This window comes from Mustela erminea, chromosome 8, assembly GCF_009829155.1.
Source record: "Mustela erminea isolate mMusErm1 chromosome 8, mMusErm1.Pri, whole genome shotgun sequence".
Classification (NCBI taxonomy): domain Eukaryota; kingdom Metazoa; phylum Chordata; class Mammalia; order Carnivora; family Mustelidae; genus Mustela; species Mustela erminea.
Genome location: NC_045621.1, coordinates 94322742 through 94350493, shown reverse-complemented (window position 1 = coordinate 94350493; position 27752 = coordinate 94322742). Strand labels below are relative to the sequence as shown.

At 45.6% G+C, this 27752-nt stretch overlaps 2 protein-coding genes across 3 annotated transcripts in view; one reads left to right on the top strand and one right to left on the bottom strand.

The window, feature by feature from the left end:
- UBXN4 (UBX domain protein 4) overlaps window positions 1–2137 on the top strand; it is a 59275-nt gene extending 57138 nt beyond the window's left edge. For both annotated transcript variants that reach the window (XM_032353829.1, XM_032353830.1), the window contains exon 13: window positions 1468–2137. In XM_032353829.1, the coding sequence (XP_032209720.1) occupies window positions 1468–1606 (139 nt within the window). In that variant the 3' untranslated portion in view covers window positions 1607–2137. The remainder of the gene's footprint in view (window positions 1–1467) is intronic.
- Window positions 2138–5715: 3578 nt separating this feature from the next.
- The window catches only part of LCT (lactase), a 52897-nt gene continuing 30860 nt past the window's right edge, over window positions 5716–27752 (bottom strand). Inside the window, exons 8-17 of the mRNA XM_032353827.1 lie at window positions 25298–26848; window positions 24395–24663; window positions 19063–19353; window positions 17799–17997; window positions 16145–16347; window positions 14049–14158; window positions 11855–11989; window positions 9474–9697; window positions 8414–8650; window positions 5716–7355 (exon numbers count right to left, since the gene is read on the bottom strand). Coding sequence (XP_032209718.1) covers window positions 7135–7355; window positions 8414–8650; window positions 9474–9697; window positions 11855–11989; window positions 14049–14158; window positions 16145–16347; window positions 17799–17997; window positions 19063–19353; window positions 24395–24663; window positions 25298–26848 — 3440 coding nt within the window. The 3' untranslated portion in view covers window positions 5716–7134. The remainder of the gene's footprint in view (window positions 7356–8413; window positions 8651–9473; window positions 9698–11854; window positions 11990–14048; window positions 14159–16144; window positions 16348–17798; window positions 17998–19062; window positions 19354–24394; window positions 24664–25297; window positions 26849–27752) is intronic.

Sequence of the window (27752 nt, the reverse complement as noted above, 5' to 3'; positions counted from 1 at the left end):
TAATCTGCTCGGGTTACAGTAGTTTTTGTTCCCTGAAGGCTTTCTTCTTGGCTTTAGAGGCTGAGAATGAACATGTTGACATCCCACTCTCTGGCCCCAGAGGAACTGAGCTTGGGCTCCCCTCCTCAGTGCACTACTTTTCTCCTCAGAGAAAAGCAGTCCATCACTCCTTCTTCCTGGTCTCTGTCCACACGCCGTGCTCACCCAGTGTGTGACCGAGTGTTTCTGTCTCTGGCACTTGGCCCTGTTTGGACTCCCCAAACCCAGCAGATTCCTGGGGTGCACTCCCATTCTGCTTCTGCCAAGGGAGGAAGGGGAATCTCCCTGGATCTGCCACTTGTGGGTCCCTACTTGAAGAGCTGTGGCCCAGCTGTGCAGCATATCATGGTTTGTGGCAACCCTGAGCAGAAAGCCCACTCCTGGGCTGTGTTGGCAGCCGGATTCTCTGCTCTGGTACTTGGGAGCTCTGCCACACTCAGGCACCCCCGGTCTTTCTGTGACCCCAAGGGTCCTGAGACTGTACTGTTCCAACAAGGGTTCCACCCCTCGCTTAGCCACCAGGGTGATGTCCCTTAGTGGAGCAGACTTCTGAAAGTTCCAATTTCATGCTCTGCTGCTCTCTTGCTGGTAGCTGGCTGACCAAGGCTCTCTCCCTACGCGGTCTTTCCAATATGTCGTCCCAGATGCACTTCTCCGCACCTCCTACCTTCCAGAAAGTGGTCACTTTTCTGTTCATAGAGTTGTAGCTAGTCTTTTCTTTGATCTCTGGTTGAGTTTGCAGGTGTTGAGAATGGTTTGATAGCTGTCTAGCTGAGTTCCTGGGACCAGACAAAATTTAGGTCTCCTACTCCTCCTCTGGAGCTATTTTGCTCCAGAACTCTTAAGTCCACACGAAGTAACTGGTATGTAACTGAGTGATTTGACTCTGAGTCAGAGCATTTTTAACTAGCCAATCAGATGATAACTTATGTTTAACTTTTCTCTTTTTGCTCATCACCATCTTGGACACGGTCAGCCTGTTTATTCTTAATAGATTTTATGTAAATCAGTCCTTACAGATTACGAAAGGATTAAAAACTGATAATTGATTGTTTTTGTAAATTAGGCTAGGAATGGAGCTTGGATAAGCTCTAGGGTGTCATGTAAGTTATTCACATTTTAGTTTGCATAAATAATAAAGCAAAGGTTATTTAGCAGGTGGCCCCTTTCTCCTAAGACTTAGAAAGTCATCAAGAGAAACATGGAAATGGAGCAGTGACTGGGCTGGTTTGGGTTGGAGAACAGTTGAAGTTAAACTGCCAAAAACGTGTATAGTCTTGTGCCATGTTAGGAGATGCCATTATCTCCCCTGGACTCTCCATAAAGTACAGTTTCCTGTCCTGACGGAAGTGTAAAGGAGATAGCTTTGTGCGACTGCTGTTTTCCCTTTTTGTCACCTTCTGTTCTCTCCCTCTCTTCTTACGTCAGGGACCCAGTCAGGAAAAGAGTGCTGGAGAAACGAGGGGAAGACTTTAAAAAGGAGGGGAAGATCTACAGATTGAGGACTCAAGATGATGGTGAAGATGAAAACAACACCTGGAATGGAAATTCTACTCAACAGATGTAGTGTGAGAAGTACAGTATGTGCAATAATCATTGTTTTCCCTTATGATTTAATGCAACTAAAATTCTACTGGAGAAGTGGGGCTGCTTTTTTGTTTTCTAGCTGGTCTGTAAAGTGTCTCTGTATTCTTGCTTAGTGGGTTAAAGTTGTTTAACTCCTCAGACAGCTCAAGAGATGATATAACTGGCTGCTAGGTCCTTGCATATGGTAACCAACTGCTAGAAGCCTAAAAGAATCAAAACTTCTGCCACAGCCCCGTTATCCGCTTTCTTACTCAGTATCTCATATACCTGTTAGCCCCTTGCTCTCAGATGACAGGTTTTGTTTAGAGCTATTTTGCTCCAGAACTCTTAAGTCCACACGAAGTAACTGGTATGTCACTGAGTGATTTGACTCTGAGTCAGAGCATTTTTAACTAGCCAATCAGATGATAACTTATGTTTAACTTTTCTCTTTTTGCTCATCAGCTGCAAGCAAAATCTTGTAGTTTTTAATCTTAAACACTGAATAAAAAATCTTTTCCAAAAACCGAAATGATCTTAGTTTTGCTTTAAGTTTTGTTACCCTAGCATCTTTTTGTTGCACAGGGCTCTATTGAGGTCATGTGTTTGATTTTTTTCCCCCTGCCCAGTACTTCCTGGAGCTATCTCAGAAAAGTAGCTGTGAGCACCCTACTTGATATAACTGACACACATGGCTGCTATGGTACTGTACGTCCTAAGTCACTGAGGCATCACTTTGTTGGTGTCATGTTATATACAGTCTTTGTTCTTCTCAGATGCAAAATAGCTGCTGAGTTACAGGTAGTTCTCTTCTGCCTTTTTCCTGAGGTTTTGCTCTGGACAGTCACCTTTCAAAGACCTAAAGTACCTATAGGTAGGACAGGAAGTATGGAATAAAGATAGGACTTTTGCTCATTTGGTTATTCTTAAGAATTTTAAAGAGTTTTTTTTTTTAATTTTTTGAAAATTTTATTTGACAGAGAGAGATCACAAGTAGGCAGAGAGAGAGGGGGAAGCAGGCTCCCCGCTGAGCAGAGAGCCCAATGCGGGGCTCAATCCCAAGACCCTGAGATCATGACCTGAGCCAAAGGCAGAAGCTTAACCCACTGAGCCACCCAGGCGCCCCAGAATTTTAAAGAGATTCTTAACCTGACTTACATGATACTTCATCCCTTTGTTTTTGGTAATGGAGACCACTAACTCCTAATGTTTGAAAAAGAGAGTAAGCTTGACAGTTCCTCTTTTAACCTTCCATTTTTAGATTGGAAGATAGCACTTTTGAGTGTACTTACAGACTGACTTAATTTTGTGACAGGAGGAAGAAGTTTTCTGAGAGTAAACTGTTTTTCACGTATGAAGTAACAATTTTTAAAAACGGTAATAGTGTTGACAAGGAAACAGCCGGGCTATGATGTTGGTAAGAGTAAAGACTGGTATACTCTTTCTGGAAAACAACAACAACCTTAAATGTTTCAAACTCCTTGATCATTTTTTCTGAGGAATGATCATTAATGTAGACAAAGTTTAGGCACAAACATACTCATTAAGTCTTCAACTGACCAAATGCCTTCTGCAGAAATAGTCAGCTTTTGATGAGGAGAAATGGTACAATACTAATTTATAATTCAGTTTAACATATATTCAATGACTACCTGTTTTGTGTCGGGGGGAGAAAAGCAGAATACAGAGTTGTAGGTAGTCTGAGCTTATCTTTGTACACACGTTTTATATACAGATAGTACCTGTATTGATAAAATGTAAAGAAAACAACCAAACATTAGCAATGGTGAGATGGCTATATGTTCTTTTAATTCTTTTTGTACCCTATTAGGTTTTCCCAATTTTCTGCAATGATCATATTATTTAGATAGCTTAAAAAGTGAGTTTGGAAAAGAAAAATTTCCACCAAGCATCCTGTTTAAGTAAAGATTATAATCTTAAAAAATACAGCAATATGTGATTAAAAAAAAAAACCCAAACCTTTAAAATGGGTGTGACCCTGCTAAATAGCTATTAGAAATATGCTTGCAGAAATCTGGAGTACCTCAAGTCTGTTTGCTTGAAAAAAATTAAATTTCAGAGAAACATATGTAAAAGAGTCATTCGCAGTCATTGAGTAGGAGGATCTCTCTCCTCAGCTTTATAATTTAAAAAGTATACTTGGTAAAAAATTCCAAACAATATAGAAGGCTGTAAAATAAAAGTCTCTTTCCTTACATCTTACCCCAGTTCTAGTCCCCAGGGGTAACCTTTAATAAGAGTTTCTTTTGTAATCTTCAGAAAAATGTTAAGCATTTATAAGCCAATATGTGGTAATTTTAAAATAGGATCATATTATATACACTTGCATCTTGTTTACTTACACAGTGTAGCTCTTTCCCTGTCAACACATAGCTACCTCATTATCAATGGCTATGTAATATTTTACTTGATAAATATACCCCAACTTATCTGTTCTCTGGTGGCATCCATTAATTATTACAGGTTGGTTTTTTTTTTCCACTTGTTTTTGTTTTTCTATTAGAAATACTATTATACCGAACATCTTTGGGACAGTATCTTCTTAGCTGTGAAAATACACCAGTGGAATATGTTTGTATAACTGAGTCATGGAGTGTTTGCAGTTTGGATTATAAATGAAACTGCCAGAATGCCGCCTCTAAATGCTCTGTGAATATACCCTCCCATTGACAGTGTGTGAGAATGTTGATTTCCCCACATTCTTACCAACACTTACACTTTTTCATCTTTGTCAGTGGTAAATGGAAAAGTGTTTGCATTTTATATGCATTGTATTGATCACAAATGTAGTTGAGTATCTTTTAATATTATTGGTCATTTCAGTTTGAGAACTGCCTGTATTTACCAGTTTTTTTCATCTTTATTGATTTATAGGAATTCCATGTGCATAAAGAAATTTAGCCCTTTGTCTAGAATATGCTATAAGTATTTTCTCCTTGTTTATCTTTTGTGAGTATGTTGACAGTAATTTTTTGCCACAGTATTTGTATGATCAGATTAACCATGTTTTTCTTTATGGCTTCTGGGTCCTAAGTCTTGCTTATAAATACCTCTCTTCGAGAGTTAATTTTTAAAAATTCACCCATCTGTCCTAGTTTTCTCATGGTTTCTTTTTTTTAATATATATATATATTTAAATCTAGTATCCTGGGATGGGATCTGGCTCCCTTCCCTGTGGCTAACGTCTTCAGGAGCTAACCTCTTGACCACCACCATTTATGGACTACTCTGTCTGTCCCCCTAATTTGGTATGCCACCTTTGTCCTGTCCTTTATGCCCATATGTAGTTATGTGTACAGTCTTGTCTTTTGTTGATCTCTTTTCTGTTTCTGCTACCGCACTATTTTTTTTTATAACTAGCTCTGTAATGTTTTGTGTTTTTTTTTTTTTAAGATTTTATTTATTTATTTGACAGACAGCGAGAGAGGGAAAACAAGCAGGGAGAGAGGAAGAGGGGAGGCAAGCTTCCCACCGAGCAGAGCCTGATGAGAGGCTCGACCCCAGGACCCTGGGATCATGACCTGAGCTGAAGGCAAATGTTTAACAAGTGAGCCACACAGGTGCCCCTCTATAATGTTTTAATGTTCTTTTTTTGCCCAGATTGTTCTGGCTCTTCCTACAAGTTTATTTAATGTGAAACTTTCTATCAGTCTGTGTCCCCCTCCTCAAAAAAGTTACATTGATTTTGAGATTTAGAGGTAATTGACAACTTAAAATACTGAGTCTTTCTCTCAGAACCACCCTTACCCCCTTCTGACAAAAACTTTTCCAATCTATTGATGGAGGAAAATGCTTCCTAGCAGTGAAACTTTTTTTTTTTTTTTAAGATTTTATTTATTTGAGAGAGAGTATGAGAGAGGAGAAGGTCAGAGTGGGAAGAAGCAGACTCCCTGTGGAGCTGGGAGCCCATGCGGGACTTGATCCCGGTACTCCAGGATCATGACCGGAGCCGAAGGCAGTTGCTTTAACCAGCTAAGCTACCCAGGCGCCCAGCAGTGAAACATTTGATAGGAATTTTCTACAGATACAACAGGTTCAGGTAAGGAATGCCTGAAAGGAACAAAATTTCAAGCATAATCAGTCATTTACTTTAAGTAAACTCCATGCCACATGTGGGACTCAAACTCATGACCCCATGGTCAGGAGTCGTAAGCTCCACTGACTGAGCCAGCTGGGCACCCCATGATCACCCCTAAATCTAGCTGAAAACTACTTTTTATTTTTAAATAACATTTTCCCTGGTATCTAGAAAGAATATATAGACCAAATAAGTTTTTAAGTATTCTACACTGGGATTGTCTTACTATTATTAGCACCTTGAGGGGAATTGATAAAGACCACATCATTTTTCTGTGCTCCCACCAGCATTCTGGATGTGTTTTGTGAATAAACACAGAAAAGGAGCAGGTGTGCTTTCTGTGCCCTGTCTCCAGAATGTGCTTGGTAGAGACATGGTCCTTTATCCTCAAGAGGCTGATAGAGAAATACACACTCCCAGTATAATATGGACAAGCTGTCCATATTATAGTCCCTTCCATTTAGGCAGAAGGGACAGGGAGGAGACATGTTTTGGGGAATTTAGGGGAAGCTATGCAGGGGGAAAAGTGCATTATTTGAGCTGAGATGTGAGGCGTTTTCAGAAGAAGGTGCATCCTAGGAAGAAGAATATTTGCAAAGAAAGGAAGAGGGCATAGTCAAGGGCTTACACAAGGTTCAGAATTACCACAAACAGAGAGAAAGACTCAGAGAAACAGGTTAAGTGAACCATGGTCAGATTACAAGGCCTTTGAAGGCTATACTTGGGTCCTTAGAAGTCATCCTGGGCAGGGGAAAGGAAGGAAGGACATAAAAGTGGCTTAGAAAGGATCATTCAGAGGTCCTCTCTTTTTGGATGTCAGGGTATCTCTGCCCAAGGAATATATAATGTAAGCAGAAAGCATGTGTCTGGTGGAAAAGCTTAGAAACCCGAGAGGGCTTGTGTGACTGCATGAATTCTGTGGAACCTGCCTTCTCAAGGAGAAGCAGCTACAGGATATAGGGCGTAGCTTATAGTACCATTTTTTTTCTGAGCAACACAAGGTCTGAGACTGGGAGGCAGTTTGAAGGGGGGCAGGAGATGATAATGCAGTCCATCTGCACAGTGTCTTATTAAAAGGATTGCTATGGTTTTTGCTCATATTTCTACCTTTGAAGCTGCTGAACCTTAAAACGACCCGGTTAAGTGGCTCACAGAACCACCAGATGAGGTCCGTACTTGTATCTTTCCACAAGAGCCAGGTGCAGGGTCTTCCAGTGCTCTGATGAATTCCTGATACTGGGACAAGATGCATGTATTTCCATCTTAATTAGAGAGTTGTAAGATTCAGGTACTCTCTTAACAGTGCAGAGGTCTGGTGAAGAAATCCCGCCTGGGCAGAATAGAAGAGCCTGAGGACTTCTGTGGGCAGCGAAGGTATACAGGCAAACTAGGCTTGTTTTGCAGAAGTGGAGCAAGTGGTAACTTGTAGGTCAGAATGCAGAAATAGTACTCAATTCCTGTTGGCCTGGTTGTGTTTTCCCTTGCTTGGAATGCTTACAGTACTTGTATGACAGAAATGTCACACAACAGACGCCAAGAATTGCAAGAGAGAAGAGTACATACAAAGCTGTCTGGGCTTCTGTCGCTCTTAGTGTTAACCCCAGGAACTGCACTTCCTCCTCTCTCATAGGGCTGATGGTAGGTCCAGCATCTAGGAGAGGAAGACAAAGGACAATTTATGCACTCCTACAGATCTGGTTATCAGATCAATGTTAACTGATGTTAAGCCCACGCTAGGTCCTTAGAATAGAGTCACACAGGTATCCAGAGCGAGCTCATTGCTGAGGTGACGACAGGATGTAGCCCTTTTACTGAGTTACTGAACCTGTGAATGAAGGAACGTAGTTGTATTTTTTTTTTAAATCTGTCAACAGTTGGAGTAAAGTGGATAATTACTTTTTTTTTTTTAATTTATTTATTTGACAGACAGAGATCAGAAGTAGGCAGAGACACAGGCAGAGAGGAGGCAGAGAGGAGGAAGCAGGCCCCTGCCGAGCAGAGAGCCCGATGTGGGGCTCGATCCCAGGACCCTGAGATCATGACCCGAGCCGAAGGCAGAGGATTAACCCACTGAGCCACCCAGGCGCCCCGGATAATTACTTCTTTTCTGTTGTAGTAATTTATGCTTTTTCAGTCATTCAAATATTGGGCCCCTTACATCAGGCCAATCACTGTTTGCAGTCAGTATTGTATGTTAGACCCTCATGTCCACCTGGAGGTGTGTGCCTAGTTTTTTGCCTCAGGTTACACAGTTAGTGGCAGGGCTGGGACAAGAATCTAGACTTGCTCTTCCCAGACCAGGGCCTAGTTTTTAGATGTAACATTAATCCTCGGTTCCTTTGTTTCATCCTAACAATGGCTGGAGCATTCAAAGAAAATACTGGTTGAATGAATGAATGAAAGTAAATATTGGAGGGGCACCTGGGTGGCTCAGTGGGTTAAGCCTCTGCCTTCAGCTCAGGTCATGACCCCATGGTCCTGGGATTGAGCCCTGCATCAGGCTCTCTGCTTGGCAGGGAGCCTGCTTCCCCCCGCCTCTGTGCCTGCCTGTCTACTTATGATCTCTGTCTGTTAAATAAATTTAAAAATCTTAAAAAAAAAAAAAAAAAGTAAATATCGGAAAGGGAGAGAGGAGGGGAATAAACGAGAATAGACTGAAAATGTCCCTCTCACCCTCTGGTTTTAGTCCCTCCCAGAGCCATATCTCACCTTCTTCACCTTCTGGCTGGAGACAAGGGTGTGGCCCTGCAGCAGGGTCAGGGAAGCCGTTGCACCGGGCTACAGAAGCGAAGAACTTGGCTGATGCTTTTGGGATTCTTGGGAGAGAAGGGTCCGTGTAGTTCACAAAATGCAGACCAAACCTCTCTGCGAAGCCTGTGGCCCACTCAAAATTGTCCATCACACTCCAAACCGTGTATCCTCGGAGGTCCACCTTATCCTGCACAGCTGCCCAAATGCAGAGGCCACAGCATGAGTTTCCTTTGTCTTACAAGAGCCCATTCTACCAGGCCTACAGAAGCCACACCTGCCCACGGCTGTCCCACAGTCCCCACCTGCAGGTGAAGAGTTGGCTGTGGATGGACTTAGAGCCATCAGCATTTTCCCAGAAAGGCTCATTCCTGAATGGGAGTGCACAGGTAGACTACATTAATCCTGATCAGTCACCTGCCATCCTCTCTGTCTCCACATGTTGGGATACCAGTCTTGGGGAGTGCCTTAAGTGTTCATGCTTTTTCCAAAAGTAAGTGGCCCTTGGAAAAGATTTCCACTGGACTAGGACTTTCTAACCATTTCTTTCCACTGCTACAGCACTCACTTTTTCACTCCGCGTTACTTACAGTCCCTTGTCCTAATCCCATCTTATCCCACTCCATCCTGCTGAGCTGAGGGTCTCAAACTTTCACTTGAGGAACAGAAGACCCTACAGACTGCCTCCGCATCTTAACCTTCCTCCTCCCAGCGCCTGCTTTCAGCAGGCCACTGCTGTTCAGGGACATCAGACATCAGGGATGATCTGGCAGAGCTGATGACTGCCAGGAATTCAAGTCTTGCTGTATCAGGCAACTGGGTTCGCTTGCTGAACTTACATCTAAGAAGGAGAAGACTCAAGAGTGCAGCCTCAAAGAAAAGCTTAAGCCTAACAGGAGGGAGAAGCTGCCTCTTTCTCATGATGGGGTCTCGGGGTTGCAGTATTCCCCCAACTGGAGATGTTAGCAGGTGTTTCCAGTGGTAAAAGGTGCACAGGGAGGAGGGGATAGGCCTGTCCTACCTTTGAGGGCTTCGTTGATGTAACTGCGGAGGTAGTAGATTCTTAGGGTGTCATTGAGGTCCGTTTCTCCCCGTTGGGACACTCCATTCTCTGTTACATAAATTGGGGGGTTGTTGTACTCCTCCTTTAACCAGTTCAGTATCCTCCTGAAGCCAAAAGGTGTCATCTTCAGCCAAAAGGAGCCAGAGTCAGGCCAAGAGCGATCTGTGATGGAGGCCACTCCCCTACAGGTTCAAACACAAGAGATAGGTCTCAATGTGTAAATCCCAAGAGGCCCTTTGCGTAAACACAAAGCAGGGTTTATACTAGGAAAAGCATTAGGTTTAGTCTAGACTTAACAGTCACAGCTAACTGCAGATGAGTCAGGTTGCCTCACATTCTTCTCTTTTCATTAGTTCTTACTGCTTGTTGCTGGCCTAGCCGTGACAGGCCACCTGAGCTGTTTGCACCTCTACAGATGAACGGTTTCACTCATGGACTATACCCTCCAAAGGGTTGAAAGGCTCTGGGATTCCCTGATCACAGTGTCCAGTAGGATTTGAGTGCTGTGTTGGGAGAGAATGGGCTTCCCTGCATAAAGGACATCTAGTCAGCACCACAGGTGTGGTGTGGCCGCAGGCACCCATGGTTGGGACCCCCATTTGTGTGAGTACAGGGAACACATAGGCTGAGACCTGCTTTAAGTGCCCAAGGCCCTGCCTCTGTCCAATGATGGACCTGGAGAGGGCAATATCTTATGCCAAAGTAGCAACTGCTGGGGAAAGCACAGAAACTTGAATGTCTCCAGAATCACACTTGTTGTTAATTTTGCTTAACCTACAGTGCAGTATTGGTTTCCACAATAGAATTCAGTGATTCATCACTTGAACACCCAGTGCTCATCGCCACAAGTGCCCTCCGTAATCACTCACGCGGCCCACCTCCCACCCATGTACCTCTACCACCCTTCAGTTCTCTTCCGTTAAGAGTCTCCTATGGTTTGTTTCCCTCTCTCCTTTCCTTTTCTCCCCTTCCCATGTGTTCATCTTTTTTCCTTCTTAAATTTCTCATATGAATGGGATCATATGTTATTTGTCTTTCTCGGCAGTCATACATTTCAAATAAGGACCAATTATTTAATCTTAACGTCCAAATCCTTCAGAAAAAAAAAGTCTTATCAGTAACAATTTTTCATGCTCAGCTGAACTGGATCCAGAACATTTTTAAAGTGTGAACACAGGTCACAAGGAGACAGTGCTAGGAATCATGAGGCAGCAAGAGTCCCATGAGTGCTCAGGCAGGGACCAGCAGGGAGGTGTTTTCTCAGCCCCGTCAGAGTCCCAACTCTGGGGGTTGCAGAATGCAGTGGATGGGTAGGTGTTTGTTTTAAAAGAACCTAGACAGTTTCACAGCTGATGTGGAAATGTACTTGTTACAAAAGGAGCAAGACAGTGTATATATATACATAAAATCTCGGTTTTGGGTAATATATTTTTATGTATAAATTCATAACTGAATATATATATTTTCAAACAAATATATATATACATATATATGTTTGTTTGTTTGTTTATTTTTTGGACAGGGATCACAAGTAGGCAGAGAGGCAGACAGAGAGAGAGAGGGGAAAGCAGGCTTCCCGCCAAGCAGAGAGCCCAGTGCGGGGCTTGATCCCAGGACCCAGAGATCTTGACCTGAGCTGAAGGCAGAGGCTTAACCCACTGAGCCACCCAGGTGCCCCTGAATATATATATCTTATATATACTATACTATATATCTTACATAGTTTATATAAGATATATATATCTATACCATATAAACTATACTATATATCTTACATAGTTTATACTATATATCTTATATAGTTTATATAATGTATGTATTTACATGTTCTGTTAATGAGGAGAAGGAGAGGTAGCTTACCCTTTACACATATGCATAAACTTCTGGAATGATGCCCACAAGAATTTCCTATTCTTGCTTTCTGATGTTTCCACCATAACTGCATTTGTGTAATGCAGAAATAATAGTTTATAGTTTCACCTTTACCCCAAAGCCGGGGGAAGACCCAACCTTACTGTTTGACTGAAATACATCTGATAATTGAAACCAATTCAACCAAAGAAGAAAAACAAGGGAAGAAAAATATTTAAAGTCTTGAACATGTTTCACAAAACTCCAAGCATGTCTGTCTCAACAGGAAGCACCTTGGAAATGCTAGCTGGTGTTATTAGTAGACTGACAGAGGTTTGATTAGGTGTCTCAGGAGGGGACTCATCATCAAATTCCAGGATGTATGGCATCAGGAGGCAGCTTTCTAGGCTGTGCAGTAAGAGCTGGGCAAAGGGGCTCCTTGCTGTCTTCCCCAGAGACTGCTCCAGATGCCCTGTGAGCCAACTTACCTGTCTGCATCAAAAGAAGAGATCCAGGAGGCATAGTCAAGGTTGTAGGCCAGGATGGTGGTGTAGTGATTAAACCCAAAAAAGTCATAGGTACCACTGATCCTCTTCTTCTCACTCTCCGTGAACTCTGGGAGCCTGGGTGGAAGGAGCCATGACAAGTGTGGGGCTTGAGCATCATGCTTCGGGGAGAGAATGTCCTGGGGCAGGATTTGGGAGCACTCTAACTACCCTGCCTGGGCACCTGGCACTTTCATCTTGACTGAAATTTTTGCTGCCAGTAACCTAGTGGATCAAAACCTTCCCCCACTGGGGTTTCTGAAATGTTGGAAGAAAACTAAAGCCTAAACCCCTCATGCCCCTCACTCTCCCACCCAGGAGGTAGCAGTAGCTCCATAGGGCTTGTGGCATCAAGGCTGAGGCCCTGTGCCTGGCCTCCAGGCTCTCTGCCCTGTGACCTTGCCACTGCCCCCTGCCTCCTGCCCCAGCCACTGAGCCAATCCCCCCCAGCTCTCAATTGCAGGTGTCCCACTCATTCCCACCAGGCCAGCGCTAACACACTTCCCCACAGTTGGAATGCCCTCTGCTCTCCCACACACTATTCATGGTTAAGACCCAGCTTAACTGGTGTCCCACCTTGTCCATGAAGTCTCCTTGTTCTGCCCACCCTCATCTCATTGTTTTGAGTTTTCTTTATATGGAGAAATTCGGGCAGAGAACTGTAGTGGTGAGCTTACTCTCTTCCCAGCTGGCATGTCGGCAGCTTGAGGACCCAGACTCGGAAGCCTCTCCTTATACACGCCTTACTGACTTGGCCCTGATCTGGGGACATGGTAGGTGCTCAGCAGAGTTGTGTCAGTGCCAGCATGCTTAGTGGAGACCAGAGTTAGCACATCAGACCCCGAGGCACAGCCCGCTCCACAGGACTTACCCCAACTGGGGCAGGAGTGCATTGTAAGGATGGGGACTGGATTATTTTTTTTTTTAAAGATTTTATTTATTTATCTGACAGAGAGAGACCAAGCAGGCAGAAAGGCAGGCAGAGAGAGAGAGGAGGAAGCAGGCTCCCTGCCAAGCAGAGAGCCCGATGCGGGACTCGATCCCAGGACCCTGAGATCATGACCTGAGCCGAAGGCAGAGGCTTAACCCACTGAGCCACCCAGGCGCCCGGGACTGGATTATTGAGACTGCACAGCTGGGCTACATAAGGGAAGACTGGCCAGCTATGTTAAGAACTCATACCTCTGAATTCCTTTTACCTTCCCTGCTCATGGTCCCATGGTCTCATGGTCCCATGAGTCCCCTTGGAGCTTGTGGGTGTATTCCCATAAGACCAGGTCACTCCCCTTCTGCACAAAACACCTCTAATCCTAGCCAGATGATTCTTAGACTCAGCGTGTGGGCCCTGGAGTCAGCTTGGTTTCAAATCCCAGCTCTACTTAAGTAGTTGGATAATCTTGCCATAATCTTTTTTTTTTTTTTAAGATTTTATTTATTTGACAGAGATCACAAGCAGGCAGAGAGGTAGATGCAGACAGAGAGAGAGGAGGAAGCAGGCTCCCCACTGAGCAGAGAGCCCGATGTGGGGCTCCATCCCAGGACCCTGAGATCATGACCTGAGTGGAAGGCAGAGGCTTTAACTCACTGAGCCACCCAAGTGCCCAGTCTTGCCGTAATCTTTGTGCCTCCTTAAATATGACTCAAGAGTGCCAATAGAAGATGTATAAATGCTAGGTGTCCCTGTTGCTATTACTCCCTTGACAGGAAGAGGAGTGGGCTCGAACTAGGACTACTTTGGTGCAACCATCGCCCCCTACTGGCCACATGACAGAACGCACATGCTGGCAGTCACCCACTGCTACCCACATTCACTTGTAAGGTGGTGGTGATACGTAAGTAGGATGAGCTGGAGAGTTTGTCCTTGCATGAAGTAGTGGGTTGCTAAGAAGTGGGTGCCTTTGAGACAAATTTCCTGTCTGTTCTACCTTTTGTTAAACACATAGCAAGGCTCTGCCCTGGGCTGAGAGCTTCACATGCACAATCATGTTCAGTCTTCCCAGCAGCCTAAGACCGGCCTCTCTGACCCAACGGCCACACACTCACCACTGAGCTGTCCACCAGAAGCCACAGTTTGGTATCACAGACCAGACTTTCTCCTGACCTTTTCCTGGCTGAGTGTTTAGATACCAGGACCTACCGAGACTTGCTGAGGCCTGCGGCCAAGCTTCTGTCACGGATCCGTGTCTTCATCACCTCGTTGTAATCGCCATTCTTGAAAATAGGATGAGCGAACCAGCCTCCCATAAACTGCAGGTGGGGTGGGGGTGAGAGCCTGGGCATTACCGGGGGGTCACACTAGGAGATAGCTGCTCTCCTGCTCACAAGTCACGGACCTCAGAACCCTCCCCTTCCTCTGAACCACCGCCCCACCCTGGGCTTAAACTCACATCCCCTCTGCAGCTATTTGCATGTTGCAGAGATTCTCAACCACTGCACCCCAAAAGGAGATGAACTGCACTGAGCACTGCCTCAGGACTCAGCAGACTGTCCTTGGCAGGGTCTCGCAGAAGACCAGAAGAGACTAGAAGCCTCCAGGCTGTGGATTTCCTCTCACCGCAGTGCAAGCCCCTTCCCCATCATCTGCCTAAGGATTAACTAGAACTCTCTGAGGAGGGCGGAGCTGCGAGGCTTTCCTGGCTGCTCAAGGCCAAAAGTTCCCTGTGGAATTTTCCAGCCCATTTTCTGGAATGGGGTCCAGACCACCTTACCCTTAGGGTGGATATTTGGCACCCAAATGCTATGATGCTGGGGTCCTGAGAGGCTTCTTCAGTCTCTCCTCATCGCTGCCCCCCCCACCTGCTGGCTAATGCCTAAAATGTGGGGGAGGGCAGCCCTCCATTCTCAGGTGGCTTTGGAATACACATACCCTGGTGAAAGAGGCTTTGTGCACTCGAGGCAACAGTGTTCCTTTCCGTGGAAGCTGGTTTTAGGGTACGTGTATATCGTCCTGGGCCTCAGTATCACAGTTCAGCAAGTGGCTCAGTCTGATGAAGTTAAAGCCTAACCTTTTCCTGAGGGTTTGGGGGTTTTGATTTCAGGATAATTATTGCTCTAATTTACCAGTTCTGTGAGTCTAAAAGAGATGCATTATTTTTGTCCCAAGGGCTTTTCCCCACCTGGCTAACAAATGGTAAAATTAAGCTCTTTTTGCATTCATTAATTTGATTGCTGTTACCAAGTTCTCTTGTGAGAAGTCTGGCAAGCAAAGACCCATGTTCTCCCCTCGAATACTGCTGCCTTTGAGCTCCTCCACAGAGCCAAACGTGGTGGCTGGTGTGGAGAAGAGACACTTGCCTTTTCTGATGCTAAGACATGGGAAAGGGTGCTTTCTAACCCCATCAGGGACACAAGCAAGAGCCACGGAAAAGCTGTGCCCTGAAAAAGACCATTCTTTTCTCTCCTCACGTCAGGGGCTCACACTGAAGGAAGGATGGGCTAGTTTGTTGGCGTCTGCTTACTAGTGATTCTACTTTATTATTTTTTAAAAGATTTATTTATTTAGAGTGTGAGCTGGGGGAGGGACATAAAGAGAAGGGGAGAATCTTAAGCAGACTCTGTGCTGAGCACAGAACCCCACACAGGGCTCCATCTCACCACCCTGAGGTCATGACTTGAACCAGAATCAAGAACCTGACACTTAACCAACTGAGCCAGCCAGGCACCCTGTGACTACTTTCTAGGAGCACAGTTCCATGACCTTATTTCCTTATGCATGTACATGTCCTTATGTTAAACTCACAGAAATGGAACATTACGGGCACTAATGAGCTTCACAGAATCCAAAGGCCCCAACCCAAGTAATTCTTAGGCCAAATAAATAAAATTAGATGGTGACACCTACAGGTGAAGTGTGACATTGCAGCCCAGCTCTATCAGCTACTATAGTCAAACCAGAAATTGAAGAGATGGAATTTCTGTTAGTTACTTTCAGACGGTGTTGCATGCAGTAAGGACTACAGGTACAAATCATTTTTAAGACTCAAAAACTCAACCTCAAAGAACTCTGATCACAGCAAACCTATGATATAGATAGGTCGTCTCCACTTCATAGATGAGAAAACTAAGGTACGAGAAATGTTTAGGTGATTTTTCCAAAGCTCACAAAATCGGGTAATAGCAAAACAGGGTCTTAAACCTAAATCTTTGTTTTGCCATGTAATTCCATTTCCATTCACTCAAGAATGGAGGGAAAGTCATGCAAGAGTATTAACAATGCCCAGAGGGAAAACAGACCTGAACGTATCTCCTGGCTGCCTCCACATCCTCCTGGTTGGAGGGATCTCTAGGCTCAGCCCAGTCGCTGCTGATGGTGATGGAAATCATGCCACCTTGACTGGCACGGTACGTGCTGTTGTACAGATGCCAGGCCTCAGCATGAGCCTTTATTAGGTTGTGGCCAACAATGTAGGGGGCAGTGCCAGGCCTGAAGGAGATTCCTGGAAACACACACACAGATGTCAATGAAGAGTGAACATGACCAAGAATATCACCCTCTCCCTACAGATGGTTTCTATGTTGGGGAGAAAGAGTTGTAGATTTTGGTGTAAGGAAGAAGCAAATTCAAGTCCTAGCTGTGTAACTTTGGTAGAATCTAGCTGGCTGTGTAACTTTGGATAATTCAGTCTGTCAGCTTCCTCCTTGGCCAAGTGAGCAATAAGAAAGTTCTTGTGAGAAGGAAATGAGAGCACATATGTGAAAACCTGAGCAGCACTGTGTCTGGTAAGAAGAAACTTGGTAAAGTTATCAGGCCAGGTACCCAGCAGAGTATGTGCCTTGGGAGCTAACATCCTAGCACTGTCTGGGGACCCACAGTGGAAGTGAGTGTTGGAGAATTCAGCTGATGGAAGCAGATTCCTTGAGAGAAACGTCATGAGAAAGGCCAACTCTCACATGTTGCAGGAAGTTGAAGGAATGGTAAACCAAAGCACCAAGGACCAACAGAAGATAAATGTAACGATTTGTGGCTCTTTCCAGCTTTTTTTTTTTTTTAATATTTATTTATTTGACAGAGATCACAAGTAGGCAGAGAGGCAGGCAGGGAGAGAAAGGAGGAAATAGGCTCTCTGAGGAGAGCCTGATGTGGGGCTCGATCCCAGGAGCCAGGGATCATGACCTGAGCCAAAGGCAGAGGCCTTAACCCACCGAGCCACCCAGGCACCCCTCTTCCAGCTTTTACACGTGATCCCAAGGAGTCACCTGAACACAAATTCACTCTCTCGGGCTCAAAATTTGAGAAAGGGTTAATTGGTTGGTTCTAATGGGACAAGGACAAGTCCACAATCCCTTATTCAAAATCTTTAGGGATTACGTGGTCCAGACGTACAAGGGTTTTGTGTCTTAGAGAAGTACCAACTGGCAGATAGTATGTTTACACAGCACCCCAGCCAGACCCAGGCGAGCTCTCCGTAATTAACATATCTGTAGCAGAAATGCCCACACTAAGTGAGATCATGTCCATGAGCAGTCCCCCCATTGGTTCAAGTCAGGATGAGCTCAGGTCAGCCAAATTGATTCTGGGAAACTTGGGTTTTGCAACTGCAGAAAATACACTGCGGACCTGTATAGTCCGACAGCTCATCCTTTCCTACAACCATTAGTCCCTGTCCCTGATCTCCGGAAGCTTTCCATTTGAGGCAGGGCAAAGAAAAAGCACAAAGAAATGGAGCCATTTGGAGGTACTGACATATAAAATCCGTATTTCACCAAAAGTGGCGTCAGAAGGGGAAATCGGCTGCATGTCAGGCAGCCTTGAACAAGAGGCAGGGACTCTGAGACAGTGCTACCAAGCTTTCTTGGCCTTCTCTTCCAGGGCCACGGATTTCAAGTCTTGGTGGGGCTCAGAATGCCATGCTCCAAAGAGCTGGCGAGTTGAGACTGGGACCCTCACCTGGAGCTGATGTCCCGTAGCCATAGCCCTGGTTAGCGATGACAAAAGGCTCATTCAGGGTGATCCAAAACTTCACCTTGTCCCCAAGCCTCTGGAAGAGCACATCTGCATACTCTTTAAACCGCTGCACAATGGTCTCATTCTCCCAGCCTCCAACATCCTGGAGTGCCTGGGGCAGATCCCAATGGTAAATGGTCACCTGTGGAGAAAGCAAGGCCAGCAGCTCCATCCATCTGCTTTCAAGGGAAATCACTGCTGCTGCACACATGAGCACAAAGGAGGAGACCAAGCAGTTCAAAGGTTCTTTGGTGGGAGGGGGAGGGCAGCAGTGCTGAAGTGAGTCAACATCCCAGTCGGAGAAGACCCGGTTTGAGTGCCGACTCTGCCACTACTAGCTGTGTGACCCTGGCCTGGGCACGAAGACCTGCACATCACGTACTAGTATGAGGGAAGAAGTCCAGAGAGCACTTTATTAGCCAGGGGTTGGGGGGGAGATTGTAACCCTGGAGGCAACAGTCTGGCTGCAGTATGTAATCTCAGCAGAGGAAACGCAGAGGTGTCCTTAGGCTCACAAAATTTTGGTGAGAGCCAAGTAAGCTCACAAGTGAGCTTCTGTATCGTTATTCATAATAACTCCCAGCTGAAAAACATGTGCCCTTTTGCCCCAGTAACTCTGCTCCTAGAACCAAAACCTACAGATCAATTTATAACAAGGCAAAATTAGGAATGTCTGTGACGACTCACTGCACTAGAGGTTAAAATGTCAAAAGACTGGAATCACAGGGAAGAGTGTTGCTAAACAGGAAAGTAATTCTAGAGGTAAGATACAAACAGAACTGCATGTAACTTTAAAAAAGAATCAGTGAGGAAACTAGATATGGATACGGAAATATGGGTCAGAAATACTGTTAAATAAAAGCAAGTACCAAGCTGCATGTATGTGACCAGCATGAAAAAAGGCGGGAAAGGAACAAACATGCACACATGTATACATCTTCTAATTAATCAATGCAAAAGAAGGACATGAGAACCTAGCAAACTGGACTGTCTTCTTTAAGCAGGGGAACTGGATGGCTGGGGGTCAGAGATCAAAGGAAAATCTTCACTGTGGACTCTTCTACATTTAAAATTCTGCACCTTGTGAATTTTTGACAGTTCAAAAACTGAATCTGAAAACAGCATTTTGTTCACGAATAAAGAGCCCCCAGCCCCGCTGGCTCCCGCACAGGGACTTGACCAGAACCTGGCTGGGGCCCGACCTCACCTGGGGCTTGATGTTGGCAGCCAGCAGCGCATCAATGAGCCGCTCGTAGTAGTTGAGGCCCGCTTCATTGATGAACTTGGTGGTTCCATCCGGGAGGATTCGAGACCAGGCGATAGAGAAGCGATAGTGGGATACCCCCAGGTTCTGCAGGGCGACCACGTCCTCCGCAATCTTGTGGTAACTGTCACAGGCCACATCGCCGGTGTCGTCATTCCCAACCCTCAGTGGTGTGTGAGAAAACGTGTCCCAAATACTGAGTCCTTTGCCATCTGCTCTCCACGCACCTTCAATCTCAAGGTGACAAAGACATGGTCTAGTTAAGTTCTGTAGTCGAGCCCCCACAAGTTCCTTTCTGTCAATGAGGGTGTCACGTCAGAGTCCCCTCCTCTGAGAAAATTCTCTGGCCACCCTCTGATTTCTGAGCTTCTACAGCCTTCTGTACACGCTGTCTGTCCATGCCAGCACTGCCACACTGCATCACGCAGTTGTGGGCGTGCAGATGGACTTCCCTTGGCATGGGGTCTTTTGGTCTTGGTGTCCCAGCGCTTAACAGGGCAGTGTCTGGTGTATGGCACGGGCTCACTACAAGTCTGAATGAACAATGCCCCATGCCTCCAACCCCAGCCATGGTCAAACAAATACCACTGATGCCAGCTGTGGAGACAGAATTAATTTCTTTCTTTCTTCCTTTCTCTTCCTTCCTTTCCTTCCTTTCTCTTTCTTTTTTTCTTCTTTGCTTCTTTCCTTCAAGATTTTGTCAGAGAGAGAGAGAGCACAAGCAAGGGGAGTGGCAGGCAGAGCAGAGGGAGAAGCAGGCTCCCACTGAGTTGGGAGCCCGATGCAGGACTCGATCCCAGGACCCTGGGATCATGACCTGAGCCGAAGGCAGCCGCTTAACCCACTGAGCCACCCAGGCGCCCCTGGAGGCAGAATTCCTAATTAGGACCCGTGTTGTGGCTCCTGTGCCTCCTTTCTCTCCAACCTACCTACCTATCTTATAGGGAAATTGCCCATAAGCCACTAGACAAATGCCTACTTACAGACTTAGGTAATGGAACAGGTACAAGTTCTATAATTTACTTTTTTTTAAAAAATACTGATATATTTTGGAGACAGAGCAAGCATGCATGAGCCGGGTTGGGAGGCAGGAGCAGAGAGAGAGAGAAAAAGAGAGAATCCCAAACAGACTCCCTGCCAAGTGAGGAGCCCGACATGGGGCTCGATCCCACAACCCTGAGATCATGACCATAGCTGAAATCAGGGGTTGGACGCTTAACCGAGTCAGCCATGAGCCCCTACTTGACTTTAAAGCACTACGGCACAGATGATGTGATGTTATATGACTGGAGGCCGCTAAGGTAGTGCTGGTATCCCAGCCAAGAGCACATGCCCAGGGGAGGCCTGCACAGCCCCCAGAAGAGCAGTGGGCCCAGGGCCAGCAGGCACACTCCAGTTCAGGAGATGGCCTTGGTGGCTGGGAGATTAGTTAATGCAGGGAAATGGAGAAAATAAGTGACAGCGTTGACGCTCTTAGGAGCTAGATTTTTCATCACTAGAGAAAGAGATACAAATATGGGTGATGGAAAGGCCAGCATTTAGCCTGTGGAGTTGGATTGGAATCGGAGGTATCAGTATGAACTCACTATTTTTCAGTCTACTTAGAGATGGGGTGGATGTAGAAATACATACAAGTGCGTATGTGTGTGTGTGTGCATGCGTGTGCGCGCACATGTTCACACTTGTATTTCCTGGCTCTGTCTGCTGCAAGGGCTGAAGAATGCTGACCCCTGAGTGGCAGTGAGCACACCCAGCACCTAGACCTCAGGTTCTAAATGCCCACATCCAGTCTAAGAGGCTGGGGCTCATTTGGGAAAGGGATGGTTACAGGACTGGGGCAGAAAAGGCCCAAGATGAGCCAGGAGCATCTTGTACCACGAAGAACTAACGAAGTGCTCAAGGAATGACGGACCATGTAGAAAGGACACAGGATCTGGCTGAAAGGCACTCCCCATAGTAAAATGTGGGAAAATGTGAGCATTAAAATACATAATACTTAAAAAAAAAAAACCCGCATAGTACTAGCAAAACTATAACTCATTGAATAAAACAGGACTTCATGAGGCCATGCTGCTGATGCATATTTATAGAGCATAAATAATTAGGGGAAAAGTCAAAGCTTGACCCTTCTGTTGGATGCCACTTCATAAATATAAGCGGAATGATAAAATGAGAAAATAACTGTTGGCTCTCACTGAATAATCATTCAGTGAGATTTGAATAATAATTCAGGCAAAAATTATTAACAGTTGCTAGAGTAGTGGGTAAAATTTGATGAGGAATAGGTTACTTACAAGGTCTCCAAGTAGCTCCCCACAAAATACTTACTATTTATAACTACAGAATACTTAATAATTTTATAGTAGAGAAACCAGGCAAACACCTTCTCATTCAAGTGATAGAATCAGTTTCATATACATATATCTGTGTTTATGTATACACATGCACAGAAAATAAGGCAAATGGTAAAATTTTAAACAGTTGAGTAATATGGGGAAAAGGTTTATAGGAGTCCTACTATTTTTGCAACTTTTCTCTGTTCAAAAAGATTTCCAAATAAAAGGTTTTAAAAAGAACGCATGAGTAATCAGGGGTATTGAGAGTTTTTGACTCTTGGTTTCCGCTCAGGTCCTCATCTCTGGGTTGTGAGATCAAGCCCAGTGTTGGACTCCGTGCTCAGTGCAAAGCCTATTTAAGACTGTCTCTCCCTCCCTCTGCTCTTCCCCCCGTAAGTGCTCTCTCTCGCTTGCTCTCTCAAATAAATCTTTAAGGTAAAAAAAAAAAATGTACAACCAGGTGATATCTAGCCAGATAGCTATAGCCCGCACTCTAAGCACTTCTCATCAATTTTTTAAAAATTTATTTTCAGCATAACAGTATTCATTGTTTTTGCACCACACCCAGTGCTCCATGCAATCTGTGCCCGCGCTAATACCCACCACCTGGTTCCCCCAACCTCCCACCCACCGCCGCTTCAAAACCCTCAGATTGTTTTTCAGAGTCCATAGTCTCTCATGATTCACCTCCCCTTCCAATTTCCCCCAACTCCCTTCTCCTCTCTAATGCCCCTTGTCCTCCATGCTATTTGTTATGCTCCACAAATAAGTGAAACCATGTGATAATTGACTCTCTCTGCTTGACTTATTTCACTCAGCATAATCTCTTCCAGTCCCGTCCATGTTGCTACAAAAGTTGGGTATTCATCCTTTCTGATGGAGGCATAATACTCCATAGTGTATATGGACCATATCTTCCTTATCCTTTCATCCATTGAAGGGCATCTTGGTTCCTTCCACAGTTTGGCGACCGTGGCTATTGCTGCTATAAACATTGGGGTACAGATGGCCCTTCTTTTCACATCTGTATCTTTGGGGTAAATACCCAGGAGTGCAATGGCAGGGTCATAGGAAAGTTCTATTTTTAATTTCTTTTTTTTTTTTTAAAGATTTTATTCATTTATTTGACAGAGAGAGATCATAAGTAGGCAGAGAGGCAGGCAGAGAGAGAGAGGAGGAAGCAGGCTCCCTGCTGAGCAGAGAGCCCGATGCGGGACTCGATCCCAGGATCCTGAGATCACAACCTGAACCGAAGGCAGCGGCTTAACCCACTGAGCCACCCAGGCGCCCTATTTTTAATTTCTTGAGGAGTCTCCACACTGTTCTCCAAAGAGGCTGCACCAACTTGCATTCCCACCAACAGTGGAAGAGGGTTCCCCTTTCTCCACATCCCCTCCAACACATGTTGTTTCCTGTCTTGCTAATTTTGGCCATTCTAACTGGTGTATGATGATGTCTCAATGTGGTTTTAATTTGAATCTCCCTCTTCCCATCAATTTTTATATGTGACACTTTGCTAATTAGATGATTTAAGGTCACAAATGGAGAGAATTGTGCCTGCTGACCACCTGATGAATAGAAAAGGGGGCTTGCAGATGCTGATTTAATCATTCAAGATGTGGGCTGGCTAAAAGCTTTTTAAGACACTCCTATCCCTTGTACAGACCGGGCTTAAGAATCCTGTAGGGTCTGTACCCTGTGCCCTAGAATCAATTCCTAACCCTTCCTGTGTCCAGCTGTAAACCTGTGGGGTAGTGGTTTTCTTCCAGGGGCTATTTTTCCTCTGAAGAGACATTTAGCAACCTCCAGAAACATATTTAGTTGTTACAAGTTGGGGAGGAATGTCCTACAATCTAGTGGCTACAGACCAGGGAGGTTTCTAAACACCCAATAGGGTAGAGGAAAGCCCCACAACATGGAATCATCCATGCCAGTGTCCATCAGGCTGAACTGGGGAAACCCTGGACAGCGGGTTCTGTTGGCCTGAAGTGAGAGTAACAGAATATGAAATCTTGATAGATCTTCCAATGATTCTTTCATGCAAGGTGTTGGCCAGAGCCCTGAAGAGGACCAAGAACTGGGGTTGCCTCCACCCCACAGAACAGGCTCCATGAACAGTTTCTGTGTTTGTACATTTACTTAATCATGTCTCAACACGGCAGAATTTGGTTGGAGACTCCACTGTAAACTAGCAGGGCGGTCATCTGGGGTACCTAACCCTCACCTCCCTCAAAAACATTTTCAGCAGCTCTATCTAGAACACAGCCAAGGGCTAAGCACACCCAGGGTCACATCAGCTCACCACGCTGATCCTGAGCAGGTCCCACAGGGAACACACAGATCCCCCCCACTCCTGCCTCAAAGACAATCAACGGAGGCAGAAGATATAAAGCAGGGACTCCCCACTAACTGCCTGGGCAAGTCACTCTTTGCTTTTTATTTTTCATTTTTCTGGGGGAAAAGTAAACCCTTATGTTTTCTGTATTGGTGAGCTTCATTTGGCACGAATAAGCTGAAACTGGGATGTCGTCAGGACATCAGAACAGGCCCAGGCCCCTGTGACAGCCACTCTGAGTCAACTGCCTGCTTGGAAGAGACTGGGTGATAAGAGACACATTCTAGAAGAGAAGCTTCCTGTTTGCATGTCTCTGCCTAAGTGTTGGTGCTTAACTTCACCTGCTCCATTTTGCCTCTGAACACCCATCTCAGCACAGCCCTAGAAGCCACGCTGGTCTGCCTGAATTCGGGAATGTGAAGAAGCCGGGCTGCCCAGGGAAAGGACCTCTGTGACTCCCCACATGGCACCTAGTACTTCCCTCCCACAGGTCTATGAGAACCCTGTGCTCTTACCTGACCCGTCCTGCCCTTGGCACTGAGCCCACAGCCTGGCACTTAGGAGGTATGCAACAGATGTTGCTGAATGATCCCGGGCTTCTCACCTGATAAGCAGCAGAAGCCGCACTCCAGATGAAGCCCTCAGGAAAATGTCCATAGAGAAACTCATCTTCCTTGGGCAGCGGCATGCCGTTGTTGGTGATGATCTCTGTGTAGTACCTGGCTGAGGCTCTTGCTGTGCGAGGCCTGTTTGTGTGGTTGAAATCAACATGGTACAGTCCAAACTTGACTGTGTAGCCATTCAGCCATTCAAAGTTGTCCATCAGAGACCATGCAGAATAGCCTCTAAGGTCTACACCATCGAGTCTGTAGGCTGGGAACATCCCAAAGGGAGAAGAGAACTTTATACCAGGAGGGTGAGGTTCCCCAAGAAGCCCAGCCAAGACTGGCACCTCATTCAAGACCGTAGTCCTAAGCTGTTACCTTCTACACACAAATAATGTGTGCCCAGATAGACAAATCACCTGGTCTTTTTTGCCAGCACTGGTGCCCTCAAAGCAATGACTAATGGCCAATCTTTGCAAAATCAAATTCTTTTGTTGGGGTAAAGGAATGTGCCTCAAAGCAAGAGTCTCAGCCCACTTTGGAAGTTAATCATACAAATGTGAATTAGAGAAGAGCTTCTTGTTCTGGGGTGCCTGGAACTCACCAGAATATAAGCCCTGTGTTATCTTTTTGTTCACTGAACTTAGACTAGAACTCGTCACACAGCAGTTGCTCAATAAGGAATGGATGGACCCATGAAAATACTCTGTATGTGTGGGAAGATGACCATAGCTTTTTTTCAGATTTCCAAAGGGATATATAACCCCAGAAGGGAAAAGAATTATGGAGTTGGGCCCTAAGAGAGACTTGTTGATGGTCTGTAATCCACTCTGCCAAACCATTTCAGGCATGTGACATATGGATGCTGGAAGATTGTAAGGGGGGTATCAATGCTCACCTACCTTTCAAAGCTTCATTGATGTAGGTTTTGTGGTAGAATATCCTGTCGGTATCTTCCACTTTTGGATTGGTCAGCGCCACTCCATTTTCGGTGATGTAAATGGGGATGTCGCCATACTCTTCCTTGATCCAGTTGAGCAGTCTTCGCATCCCCCAGGGCGCAGCTCTGTCCATTGCTGTGGCAGGCCATGAAGAGTCCTCCGTCTCGGTTGTCTCCCGGTCATCTTCATAGGAGGGTGGGTTTAACCTGGGTGTTCTGTGCTGCACAATTCTGGAGGAGTAGGTGTTCAGGCAGAACACGTCGGCTGTGCCCCTGATGTACCTCTTCTCTTCCTCAGTGAAGCTCGGCAGGCGGGAAGTGGCTAAGTGTTGAAGTTCACTCCTATTCCCCACTTTCCACTTCATGGCATCAGGATAGTCTCCATTTCGGAAAATGGGGTGGGCAAACCAGCCCAGTGAGAACTGCAGCGTTCGGTCAGCTGCCTCCACCTCCCTCGGGATCTCTGGTGACTTGGGTTCTGCCCAGTGTGTACTGAGACTCAAAGAGATTACCCCCTTCTGTTCCTGCCTATATTTCTCATTGTAAGTGTGATAGACTCTGGCATGAGCTTTGATGATTGCATGGCCAATCCTGTAAGGCGCCCAGCCTGGGTCCTTCACCTGTGGAGGAAACTCCCCTGAGCCATAACCTAACCATGCCTGGTATGTGGGCTCATTAAAGGTCATCCAGAACTTGACTCTGTCCCCAAAGGTCTGGAAACAAAAGTCTGCATAGCTGTTAAACAACTCAATCAAGGAAGAATTTTCCCAGCCTCCAATATCTTGGAGAGCCTGGGGCAGGTCCCAGTGGTACAGTGTCACCATGGGTGAGATGTTGCTTGCCACCAAGCCATTGATCAGCCTGTTGTAATAATCAACACCGTGTCTGTTGATAGAATTGTTTCTTCCCGTTGGGAAAATCCTAGACCAGGAGAGAGAGAAACGATAGGCCTTCACCTTCAAAGCTCGAAGCATATTCAGATCCGCATCCAGTTGGTTATAGCTGTCACAGGCGATGTCTCCAGTGGCACCTCCTTTCACATTGCTCCCTGGTGTGTGGGTGAAGTTATCCCAGATGCTGGGGCCTTTGCCATCAGCATCCCAAGCTCCTTCAATCTGATAAGCTGATGAAGACACACCCCACAGAAAGTCATCCCGGAAAGTGCCATGGTAGAACAGATCTCTTTCAAACTTGGGTTGGTTGGAGAACTTTTCCCAAACAACTTTAGCTTTGGAGGGCACATCAGATGGAAAAGTGAAGGCTCTCATTTTAGGTGGAAAGTTTGATGTACTGGGTGATGGCAGTCTCTTTACTACCTTGGGAAGAAAACCATTCTTTTCAATGATGCTGGTGAAAAAGTAGGCAGACTTCCTGGGAGTCCTTGGCTTGCTGCTGTCGTTGAAGTTGACGTGGTGCAGCCCAAACCTCTGGCTGTAACCAGAGGGGCCTTCAAAGCCATCCATGAGGGCACGAGCAATGTAAGATCGAACATCCACCAAGTCGTCCTTGATAGCTACAGAGAGAAACAAAATTCAGGATTATTTTAAAGTCGCCATTACTGATGTTGCTATTTAAAGGTTTTCCTTTTGGGGCACATGGGTGGCTCAGTGGGTTAAGGCCTCTGCCTTCAGCTCAGGTCATGGTCCCAGGGTCCTGGGATCAAGCCCTGCATTGGGCTCTTTGCTCAGCAGGGAGCCTGCTTCTTCCTCTGTCTCTGCCTGCCTCTCCACAGGCAGGCAGGCAGGCAGGCAGAGGAGGAGGAGGAGGAGGAGGAGGAGGAAAAAAAAAGAAGTCTGGTGAGCCAAGGAAAAACCAGCCTCAGAGTAAAGCAACAGCTTTGGGCTCAAACTGGGAACCAGCAAAGTCTTAAGCCCTATTTTTATCAGATTACACAGACTCTCAACAAACACTAATTGTATAAGAGGCATAATTCATATGCTATGTATAGTTTACTTAATCATTCAATAAATAATTTAATAAGCACCTACACTGTCCCAGGCTGTAAAAGGCTCTGGAAACAAAGATGAATAGAAGTCTTATAGGTTTGTCATAGGGTATTGCTGAGACAGAAGTAAAAAGGCCTCTCACTGGCTGATCAGGCACATCATGTAATCTCTCTGAGCATTATTTTTCACAATTGTCCCATCAAGATAATATCTGCCCCTACTGTGCCTAGGTGCGTCAGTCAGTTAAGCAGCTGCCTTCAGCTCAGTCATGATCCCAGGATCCTGGGATCAAGCCCCACTTTGGTCTCCCTGCTCCCTGGGGAGCTAGCTTCTCCCTCTTCCTCTGTCTCTCCCCCAACTCCCAGCTTGTATACATGCTCTCTCTCAAATAAATAAAATATTTTTAAAAAATATGCCCCTATTTTCTGCACAAGGCTGTTTCAAAGATCACTTGAGATAATCTCTTAAAGG